General features: G+C 48.0%; 1 protein-coding gene across 1 annotated transcript in view; it reads right to left on the reverse strand.

Moving 5' to 3' along the window:
- Positions 1-458: 458 nt before the first annotated feature.
- Positions 459-12,222, reverse strand: part of LOC147679893 (all-trans-retinol 13,14-reductase-like) — a 221,280-nt gene continuing 209,516 nt past the window's right edge. Inside the window, exon 11 of the mRNA XM_086943456.1 lies at positions 459-2,188. Within this exon, the coding sequence (XP_086799582.1) occupies positions 2,043-2,188 (146 nt within the window). The 3' untranslated portion in view covers positions 459-2,042. The remainder of the gene's footprint in view (positions 2,189-12,222) is intronic.

The raw sequence follows: 12,222 nt of genomic DNA on the forward strand, positions 1-12,222 counted from the left end.
TTTTTCGGACTGTACAACGTTGATTCACTAATTGTCAGACCCGTTGGATAGGAGACCTGTGTGAAGAGGCTAGATCCACTTGACAGGCTGAGCAGTGGGAAGTGAACTCAGACTGAAGCAGAATAAGACCAACAGGTGAGACTATATTGTAACAAGATGTGGGTATGATGGACAGAAGATCTATTAAACTAGAGAAAGGAAAAAGATAGGATAGATTAACAGTGAGCAAAAAAGTGGCATTAAGCTATAATTGGTAACCTGCAAAGCACACACAGGAGAAACCTACGGAGATCCACAGAGAAATACAGTGGGACACTGCTAAAAATAGTCACCCAGTGTCAACTTAGATAGACCATGTTTTGTGATAATCAGGGGTACTTGATGTGAGTGGACATTGCACAAGACAGAGAATCGAAAACAGCTATATTCGTTATGGAATACTCGGATTAAATTGCATATTTTGGTTGTACATAACGCAGTGGTCATCCTGAAAGCAAAATTACTTAATGCCCAAATGAGAAAAATGATAATTTTGTTTTTAGAAAAAGAAGTAATATTTGATAGCATATGGTTCCCAACTCTGGGTGCCCCAGCACTTCAATTTCTGCAACTAGAGTAGAATTAGGAATGGTTTAAGTTAGTAGCAAAGCACACAGGTGAGAACTGACTTCCTCACAATACAAATATAAATGTGAACTTGCTTTCGCAAGACCCCGTCTGTCTCAAGGATGCAGAATATTAAATTCATTTTTAGAAAAATAGAATTCATATATTTATTGATTTACCTACTTGTTTAGAAAATCAATGATGTATAGTTGCATTGCATTACTGATAAAGAGCACTTTTAAAAAGGCCTTGGCTGCTATTCTTCACTCTGGGTCAGGGAAAAATATACTTACTAGAAGTAAGAATTCTCTTGTAGACATTGCACAGACATCCTGTCCGTTTATAAGTCAAAGAATAAGGTTAATTTGGAGTGATACATAACTACGGTACATAGACCACAATCCTTAAGGGCACTTTTAGGTCTGCCAGAATATTAACATAGGCACTTTATATGGCAACTAACAGCTCAACAAATAAAAGCATGTCGTTGTTGGATGGGGGATAGTCTGTATTTAGATTAGCTGCATAAGTGTTTACTCTGAGATGCCAATGCTTAAGGAAAATCTTTAAGTAACATGGTACTTGAAAAGGAAAATTTGCCATTCATATTAAAAAGAAGAATATGCAGGCATATAGGTAAGAGCAACACATTTCTAGTAGCAAAGAGAAATAAGAACCATGTGTCTAAAGCAGAGTAGTGGTAATCTAAGGGTATAATTAAGCAGTTATGGCTTCTCTACATGGCACTTCCAGCCCTGCTTATTAAACTCTAACTTTTATTTTTTATTGTGCAATTTGTGTTAGTGGCCAGAACTGAGATTGTCTTGTTATTTGCTGTTTCCACATTGAAGGATCACTCCTAGTGTTTGAAACATTTTAATTGAATGTACCTTGTGCAAGAAAGTGACATCATAATTGCTTTTTATTAACCTGTATGATATAGATTTTGAATTGAATTTCATATGTGGGGCATTTACAGGAGGAAACTAGTTTGGAGACACTAATGGTAAAGCTACAGGGTGTGTTAAGGTCAGCAAATCAAGAGCCAACAACAAAATAGACTAGATGGGCTGAGTGGTAATAATAATAGCAACCGTTTCCGTCTTCTGTTTGGTTGTGGGTAGGAATTTCTAGAAAATTAAAGATCTGAACTTACAGAAATGTAGGCTCTTTGTTTGAAGTTGAAGTCTGAACAGTGTGTCTAATTACCCAATCCCATCCAATGTTCTCTCCTAAATTGGATTGTTAAATCAAACTTGTTTTCATGATAAAATAAATTACATTTCAAATCAGTGGGTTCAGAGCCATAAGAGTGTTAAACCATTAGCTTTCCAGGCAGGAAAATCATTGTTCAGGGAGAAGCTAAAACTGTGAATGCCTTCGACATCTTTCACACAGATGAGTCATTGGTCACAAATCCCAAATGTATTGGTGGATCAGTCAAACTTCTTGAGTGCCTTCTCCTTCACTTGCTTTCGAAGGCGCTGCATGTCCAGATATAGGTTGCGGCCCAGGACCTCTGAAGCACAGACCATTGCTCCATTAAGGGCACCTACAAATCCACCAAGAAAGGCATCCTGACCTAGAGAGAACATAGACAATTATGTTGGGCTCCGAGTCTAAAGTACAGTGACATTCTTAACAGTTTCCCTTTATGAAGAGGGTCCATATTTCACCTTGGACAAGAACCACAACAATTAGGAAAGCACAAAACAACTTGTGGGACATGCAGTTGGAATGTAAAATCCCCAGAAGAATATACATCATCACTAGCTGTGGCTCTTACACAGAGTACAGCAGTTCAAAGGAAAACAATGCGATATATGGTCTTGTTTGGGTACCAGAATGTTGGCAGCATATGTCATTATTTGCTGGGGTTTAGCCCATGGGATCACATAATCATTATTGAGTGACTTAACAATGCTACTTGTAGTCCATGACAGCTAGAGGTTTTTGTTCAGTTAGGACTTGGGTGCACTGCCAGTTCATACGCACAATGGTTTCCAAAACAAATAAATTACAGGTGCAAAACGGCGAGTGGACAAACCTAAACCACTCAAACTAAGTGGGCAATTGCCACTTGACTAACTGACAAAGGGGGTTGCCGATGCACTCAAACACAGTGATACGATTGTTAGGTAACAATACAACAAAAATTAGTTAAACAACATAAGTGGCAGAAGTAATCCAACAGAACTCCAATGAAGGGTAATTCGTGGAGTCTTTATTGCAGTATACAGCCAGCCGACACGTGTTTCATCGCACTCGCGATTCCTCAGGGCTAGATGGCTGTGTCAAATTCAGAAGGTCGCTCAGCTGGTGATAATTCCGACCCAGCCGGGCCCTTGACCGAAGATACTCGGTGTGAGTATTTGTGTTGACAAGTAGGGTTCGTAATTATTTTAGTCTTGTAGTCGTTTCTTTAAGGCTCGGAGGTCTCCGTATTTGATAGTTCCAATCTTATTTCAAAAACATCGAACAGGGTACTGTTGATAGGTTCGATCTTCGTAAAGATGCCGGATATGGCTCTCAGATGATGTTTTGACAGGAACTCAGCTCGGAGGTCAGGAAGCGGTACACGTCGCTCCAGAACTGCACACAGCCTGGGGTGTCCCGTCATCTGAGAGCCATATCCGGCATCTTTACGAAGATCGAACCTATCAACAGTACCCTGTTCGATGTTTTGGAAATAAGATTGGAACTATCAAATACGGAGACCTCCGAGCCTTAAAGAAACGACTACAAGACTAAAATAATTACGAACCCTACTTGTCAACACAAATACTCACACCGAGTATCTTCGGTCAAGGGCCCGGCTGGGTCGGAATTATCACCAGCTGAGTGACCTTCTGAATTTGACACAGCCATCTAGCCCTGAGGAATCGCGAGTGCGATGAAACACGTGTCGGCTGGCTGTATACTGCAATAAAGACTCCACGAATTACCCTTCATTGGAGTTCTGTTGGATTACTTCTGCCACTTATGTTGTTTAACTAATTTTTGTTGTATTGTTACCTAACAATCGTATCACTGTGTTTGAGTGCATCGGCAACCCCCTTTGACTTGTAGTCCATGAGTTGGGCACAACCCATTGACGACAGTGGAACAGGGGCATGGTTTAGGTCCCTGGAGCAAACGTTCACTAATAAAGTAGTTCAGGACACAACTAGATGTGGTCCATGAACTGGGTACAATCTTAAACAAAGGGCTGCCAATGGTTAGAGTCAGAACACACAGGCTGCACATTATCGAAATGGAGACATCACTACCTATGATCCACACCTTTTGGTTCAGAAAATTGTCTTTGGAAATCACAATCTATGGTACAGTCATCGGGGAGAGAAAATCAACAGAAAAACATACAACAGCATTAATGGCACTAAAACATAAGAAAAGAACTCGGTCATGAAAAGAATAAAGGTTACAACCAGCTGCAGTCCAAGGATTGGGACCAGGCGTCACTTTAATAAAAAAATATCACTTGAGGAGAGCTAAGCATAGTCAACAGAGAAAGGCAGGATATTGCTAGCCATTGCCCCCAAACTGGGAAAGAATGTTGCCAATAAGGAAAATATCAGCAGGTCATCAGAATCAATCAATTATTGTGAGATTTAATAAGGCAAAATTGAATTGGCTGAGTCAGACAATAAATACACTTGGATATAGCTCTTGCCATAACATCGGCGAACTCGCTTTTTCTTTTTCTGTCTCTCTCCAAAACTATGTTGCTCCTAATTCAAAACTAATACATAGCTATCTTTCTAAAAACTACAATATAATGCTTGTAACCATTTCTTTAGCCCTCTCTACAAACTGCCATTTAGGCCACTCTCTTCAAAATGATCATGAAGTGCTTTCTCAAAAAGTTGCATGTTCCCTCCTTTAAATGATTCCAAAGTACAGTAGTTCACACTCTACTAAACTCCTACATTAATCTATTTTTCCAGATATCAAACATAACTTTCACTTCAAAACATCCATGAAGTGGTCTCTAACGCTCAGTTATCTGTTCACCCTCCACACCTACTACAGGTCTCACAATAACTGTGTTTAGCTTTCTACCAAACGGTGTGGGGCATGACTTATGCGCCATTCAAGACGGCAGCCCTTCTCTGAGATCCAAGCCATTGCGGAGCAATTTATTCACCATAGAAGGTCTAGTGTAGGGCATTTCTCTAACCAGCATGCCGCTGCTATTTCTACTCAACTCTTGGCCATGGAGGTCTTGTCCTCCTGCTTCTCGTTGGCTTTCTGTGACTTGGAACTGCGGGTCAGGCCAGTCCTGAAGGATATATGGATATAGTTTCAGATCCTGGATGCACTGACAGAAAAGGCTGTTACCTTGTGTTAGACCTGTCTGGCCTTTTGCGTAGCCCCTCCTATTATTTATTTATTTTGTCCCCTTTTTTCCCCTCATACCCTTTTTAGGTCTCGCCTGTCGATGCGCATGCGCATCGAGCAAGCGAGACTATGGTGGCTTATCCACTCTTTATCCCCAACTTGCAAGGAATCGTGGCGATTCCTTGCAGTGCACGAGAAATTTAAGCTCAATGAGCATGCGCATTGAGCTTAAAAGCGCGTGCACATGCCCCCAGCCGCCTGCCTTGCCTACTCTCCCAGCTGGTGCCGCTCCACCCCCTGCGGCATCAAAGGCTTTCACGGCCGGCCGGCCATGCTTTCAGTTTCACGACCGGCCGGCCGTGTGAAGTACATTTCAAAGCCCGCTCTCCCTGCTCCGCCCCCTGCTCCGGCCGAGACGCATTTCTCCTCCCTCCTCCCCCCTCCTGGGTCAGGTTACCCTGCTTTCTGTTTCGCTTTTTGGATACGTTTTAGATGAAATCTGCCGTTTCCGGCCATCCCTTTGATCTGTAAATCAACATGGCTTAGTTCATGGAGTTTGAAGCCAAGAGTTTTAGTTGGCTGGTGCCACTGAGTTCACCAGACTTTTCGACGGGAAGTTCCTGTCCCTCAATGAGAGGAGGAGAAATTCATGTTTCTGAGGATGTAACTTTAGTTTCATGTTGAATATCCAGTTGTGCATGCCATTGCCTAAGAACGAGTGCACGTAGCGTGTCGGGTGCTTCCTTGTCCCGGCCGTTCGCACCCCAGCCCCTTCCCACGGCCTCTTGGTGGTCTGTAGTTGGACAGACACTGGCTCCAGCAGCGCGTGCACTCTCAAGCCACAAATGCTTGGGCCTTAATGACGATTAGTGTCCTGGTCACGTGCTGCCTCGCGCACGCCGATGAGGGGCTGAGTACATTCTCAGGACAGCACCCTCTGACCTCACTGGACTTTCCCCGGCGATAACATTTCCTCTGAGCGCTCAGCTCTGGGAAAATGTAATAACAGCGGGTGGTTCATCACGGGCTTCAGAATTTAGGTCGGGGCTGGCGATTGTCCTCGTTCACCCTCACCCTCACTCACCCTCAACCCCTCAAACTCACCCTCACTCACCCTCACTCACCCTCAACCCCTCACCCACCCTCACCCTCACTCACCCTGACCATCACTCACCCTCAACCCCTCACTCACCCTCAACCCCTCACTCACCCTCAACCCCTCACTCACCCTCACTCTCACTCATCCTCACTCACCCTCAACCCCTCACCCTCACTCACCCACCCTCACTCACCCTCACTCACCCTCACTCACCCACCCTCACTCACCCTCACTCACCCTCACCCTCACTCACCCTCAACCCCTCACCCTCAACCCCTCACCCTCAACCCCTCACTCACCCTCACTCTCACTCATCCTCACTCACCCTCACTCACCCTCAACCCCTCACTCACTCACCCTCAACCCCTCACCCTCACTCACCCTCAACCCCTCACCCTCAACCCCTCACCCTCACTCACCCTCACCCTCACTCACCCTCAACCCCTCACCCTCAACCCCTCACCCACCCTCACTCTCTCATCCTCACTCACCCTCAACCCCTCACCCTCACTCACCCTCACTCACCCTCACCCTCACTCACCCTCAACCCCTCACCCTCACTCACTCACCCTCAACCCCTCACCCTCAACCCCTCACTCACCCTCACTCTCACTCATCCTCACTCAACCACCCTCAACCTCACTCACCCTCAACCCCTCACCCTCACTCACCCTCAACCCCTCACCCTCCCTCACTCACTCACCCTCAACCCCTCACCCTCACTCACCCACCCTCAACCCCTCACCCTCACTCACTCACCCTCAACCCCTCACCCTCACTCACTCACCCTCAACCCCTCCCCCTCGACCCCTCCCCCTCAACCCCTCACCCTCACCCTCACTCACCCTCACTCACCCTCAACCCCTCACCCTCAAACCCTCACTCACCCTCAACCCCTCACCCTCAACCCCTCACTCACCCTCACTCTCACTCATCCTCACTCACCCTCAACCCCTCACCCTCACTCACCCTCACCCTCACTCACCCTCAACCCCTCACCCTCACTCACTCCCCCTCAACCCCTCACCCTCAACCCCTCACTCACCCTCACTCTCACTCACCCTCACTCAGCCTCAACTACTCCCCCTCACCCTCACTCACCCAAAACCCCTCACCCTCACTCACCCTCACCCTCACTCACCCTCAACACCTCACTCACCCTCACCCTCACTCACCCTCACTCACCCTCAACACCTCACCCTCAACCTCAACCTCAACCCCTCACCCTCCCTCACCCTCACTCACCCTCAACACCTCACCCTCAACCTCAACCTCAACCCCTCACCCTCACTCACCCTCAACCCCTCACCCTCACTCACCCACCCTCACTCACCCTCACCCTCACCCTCACACAGTGCAATAGTTCTCAGACCATTTCAGTTAGAGCTTTTAGAAATGTTTATGGCTTTTTTTATTTGTAATACTTTCGCATTGGCTACAGGAAACAAAAATGCTAAACATTTACAAAAAAACCCATAAACAATTCTAAAAGCACTAACTCTAATGGTGCGAGACCTATTGCATTTCCAATGCTTGTTATCTTTTTGTGTCCACTAGATTTTTATGGTGTTGACCTGGGGGATAGATGCTCTTTTGCCCCCATGGTCTTTTACCTCAGGCCTAGGTGCCCTTTTCTGACTGGAATTCACTTAAATCTACAAAATGGTGGTTTCCAACTGTCACAACTGCCATCCCCTGGAAAGCCCCATAGGTTAACATAGAGCCTTCTAGAACCTTCTGGACCCTACTGGACCCTGGGTGGACAGGCTATATAAGGGAAGAGGTCAGGAAGCCATTTTGTGTAGTCTAGAGAGTGTGAGGAGTGAGGCAGTGGCGAGCGGAGGTGGACGCACAGAGAGAAGTTAGTTAACAGAAAGTTTGACAGCCTCTTCTGGAAGTCGTTTCGCTTAGCCTCTGACCAAACCCTCTGGTGGGACCTTGTCATCTGAGGGAGTCAGCTCAGTGATTTCAGCTGGCTGTGGAGTCCTGAGAGGTGTTTCCCTTTCCTACTGCACAGAACAGAACGTGTGGGTAATTGACTCAAGAAGCCTTTAAGACTTCCATCAAAGACTCTTAATCCCGTAATGCTGTAAGGGTTCTCCTGACATGGTACTGAGATAGGAAAGGATCCTGTTTTAGGGGTGGCGGAGGAGATCCCTGGTAAGAATTCTACGGGGTGTCATTCCTAAAACGTTAGCATTGAGTGTGAATGCTAGGAGCAGAGTTAAAGAGTGGGAACTTATCATTCTTTACAATGCCAATGCTTTTCCGTGGGAACTGTGTATATTGATTCATTTTACTCACTTCTCTTTTCCATTGACTGTATCGCATCGTTAGAAAATTGGTGGGTGAAGGGGTGTTGAAATTGATGGAATTGACAAGTCAAGCCTAATATGGATTTGTAAAGTGTTATTTATCATTCAAAGTGAAAAAGAGTTTTTAAGGAGAAATACTGGTGTAAAAGAAATATAGTGAAACAAATCTATTTTTATAAAACAGTCCATATTTTTCCAATCTATTGGTGTAGTGTTATTTTTAGCGTGGAAGTGCATTGAGTTACTGCTAGGTGGTGTGCAACCTTTACACTTGTGCCTCTGATAACAGACAGTCTTACCCTAGGCCAGGCTACCCTAGGTGACCAGGCATCCCCAGGTTCAACATATTGGTGTCTAGCAGTGGGATGAAAACTGTGGTTGCGACTACTCTGCAGTAACTAAGTGTAATCCACTAACCTACACCTGGAGTTTTCTCCTGGCGGACTTCCTAATTTTTACTTTTGCTTTGGAGTTTTCTCCTGGCGGACTTCCTAATTTTTACTTTTGCTTTTTCCAAATTTATTCCTGGTGGTGGGGTGGAGGTAGCTTCTGGTTGCCCTTGTAACTCTATTCGTTTTGTGTGCTTGTCCCTAAATTGCCTTTAGCAAAATGGAATTTGCGTTGGAAGAACTGGACACTTATTCTGTGGCCCAGCTAAAGGACTTCTGTCAACAAATGGGAGTGTTCTTTAAGCGTGGTGCCAAGAAGGGCGAACTCCAGACCAGTTTGAGGGCTTGGGTGGAAGCACATAGAGAAGGGAAGGAGGAGGATGAGGGGACAGACCGGGACACGGTCATAGAGGTAGAGGGATTATTCCACCCTGAGGTGGGAAACCTACTCCCAGGACCAATGACCTACTCTAGGAGGGGCAGTAGTGTCTCCGGAGGAAGCTTGACCGAAGCGGAACTCACAGACAGGAGGGAAAAAAGGCAACTGAAATGGGAGTTGGCCAGGTTAGAACAGGAGAGGGAAGAGCGGAGGATGGCTCATGAATTCAAACTAAAAGAGTTAGAACTCCAGGCCCTGCAACTAGGACCCTCTCCTACTCCGAATGGTGGCAGCGAAACCAGAGAACCAACCAGGGAGTCCAGACCCTACCTGCCTAAGGACATAGTTGCCAGCTATTGTCAGGGGGATGACATAGCCAAATGGCTGGCTGCCTAGGAGGTCTCCCTAAGAGCCCATGGGATCCAGGAGAAGCACTGGGGGGGGGGGGGGGGGGGGGGGGATGGGTTGTACAAATATATGCCTCCTACTGGTCGGGACACCTTGTTAGCCTTAGAACCGGAGGAGCAGACCAACTACCCCACCATGAAGTTAGCATTGATCAGGAAGTTTGGGCTAACCCCGGAAAAGTATCGCCAAAAGTTCAAGGGGAGCCACAAGTTAAGCACCCAGAACTGGGTGGATTTCCTGGACTATGCGAGGAAGGCATTGGAGGGCTGGGTACAGGGCAGTGAGGTGAAGGATTATGAGGGGTTGTATGATCTTTTTCTTAAAGAGCATCTACTCGAGAAATGTTTTCCCGAGCTGCGCCAACACCTGGTGGACAGCAAGCTGACCAACCCCCGGAAGCTTGCAGAGGAGGCGGACATCTGGGCGTCCTCAAAGGGGACTGGAGGGGATTCCCAAAAGGCCGGACAGGGCGCCCCCCAGAAGAAGGAGGGGGGAGATAAAAAGCGGGAGTTCTCTAAAGGTCCCCAAAACAGTTTCCAGGGAAAGGGAACAGGTTTCACCCCTAAGGCTAACCTGCCCAGAAACCCTCATCCTGGCCAAAGCCAGCAGCCAAGGGTTGTCCACTGCTTCGAGTGTGGTGGAGTTGGACATTATAAGGGAGATGTCAGATGCCCAAAGAGACCACCCCCTCCCACCGGAGGAAAAGCCCCGGGAGTAGCTAGTGTAGCGCTCGGGGAGGAGTTGCCCTTAGATAAGGGGGGTGAGTGGGCGGGTGTCACCTTAGTGTCCCTGGGAGAACGGGAGATGGTTGCTAAGATCCAGGTGCCCCCAAATACTACTAAGTATGGGCAATGGATCACCATCAATGGCCAGAGAGGGGAGGCTCTGAGAGATACAGGAGCCAGTATGACTATGGTAAGGAGTCAACTGGTGTCTCCAGAGCAGGTGATTCCCAATGTACTCCACCCTGCCGCGATGGCTGACGGTAGAATGGGCCACTACCCGGTGGCCCAGGTTCCCTTTGAGTGGGAAGGGGTTGCAGGTTCACTTCGAGTTGCCGTAAGCCCTGCCGTGCCAGTTGATTGTCTGCTGGGGAATGACATGGAGCACAATGCTTGGAGAGAGGTGGAATACCGGACGCATTCAGAGATGCTGGGTACACCTGACTGGGCCTGTGTAAGCACAAGGTCTGCGACTGCCCGGAGAGGGAGTTCGCCTTTGTTGGAGTCTGGAACAATGGCCCAACCCGCTGCCAAAAAGAGACAGACCCGAAGACAGGAGAAGCCTTCTTCTGCTTCCACACCCCATGTGACAGATCGGCCACCTGCGGTGGTGGACCAGGAGTCCGTGGAGGGGGAAGTAGTTTCTCTGGAGGACCTGCCCATCCCTGCTGAGTGGCATGTGGAGGGAGGGCCTACCAGAGAAGAGTTCTGTAAGGGCCAGAAGGAGTGCCCTAACCTTGAGGTACAGAGGCGAATGGCTGAAGCCCAGGCAGCAGGGGACGTTGCAGGACACTACCACATTTACTGGGAGGATGGACTCCTCTACAGTGAACCCAAGGTACCCTTACCTGGTTCATCAAGGGCCTTGGTAGTCCCGCAACGGTACCAAGCCTTTCTGCTAGAATTGGCTCATGCAATACCCATGGCAGGTCACTTAGGTCAGGACAAGACCTTTGCTCGGCTTGTCCCCCACTTTTACTGGCCTCAGATGAAAGTGGCGTCTAACACCTACTGTCGGACATGTGTATCCTGCCAAGCCAGTGGGAAAACAGGGGTGAAGCTGAAAGCTCCCCTGGAACCACTTCCTGTCATTAGCACCCCCTTTGAAAGGGTGGGCATCGACATTGTAGGGCCATTGGATCCACCAACAACAGCTGGTCACAGGTTTATCCTAGTTCTGGTGGATCATGCCACACGGTACCCAGCGGCAATTCCTCTGAGGACTGTCACTGCACCTGTGGTGGCTAGGGCCCTAATGGAGATCTTTACCCGAGTGGGTTTCCCCAAAGAAGATGTGTCCGACAGGGGGACCAACTTTATGTCAGCGTACATGCGGGCAATGTGGAAGGAGTGTGGAGTGACCTACCGGTTCACCACTCCCTATCACCCCCAGTCAAATGGACTGGTAGAAAGGTTCAACAAGACCTTGAAGGGCATGATCAGAAGTCTGCCTGAAAGCCTGCGGAGGAAGTGGGACGTCCTCCTACCCTGTTTGCTATTTTCCTACAGGGAAGTGCCACAGAAGGGAGTGGGCTTCAGCCCCTTTGAACTTCTGTATGGGCACCCTGTACGCGGTCCTCTCAGCCTGGTGAAGGATGGATGGAAAAAGTCTCCCAGGAAACCCCCCCAGGATGTGGTGAGCTACATGCTGGCCTTCAGGAGCCAAATGGCGAAGTTGTGGAAGCAAGCTTCTGACAACTTGGAGGCCAGCCAGGCAGTAATGAAGGAGTGGTATGACCACAACGCTCACCTGGTGGAGTTGGAGCCTGGCCAGAAAGTGTTGGTGATGGAGCCTGGAGAGCTAAGTGCCCTCCAGGATCGCTGGACAGGCCCCTTTGAGGTGTTAGAAAAGAAGGGTAAGGCCACATACCTGGTGGACCTTAAGACCCCTCGACAGCCCCTACGGGTGCTACATGCTAACCGACTCAAACCCCACCATGAGAGGCCCGAGGTCATCTTAATG

The sequence above is a fragment of the Lissotriton vulgaris genome, chromosome 11 (assembly GCF_964263255.1).
Source record: "Lissotriton vulgaris chromosome 11, aLisVul1.2, whole genome shotgun sequence".
Classification (NCBI taxonomy): domain Eukaryota; kingdom Metazoa; phylum Chordata; class Amphibia; order Caudata; family Salamandridae; genus Lissotriton; species Lissotriton vulgaris.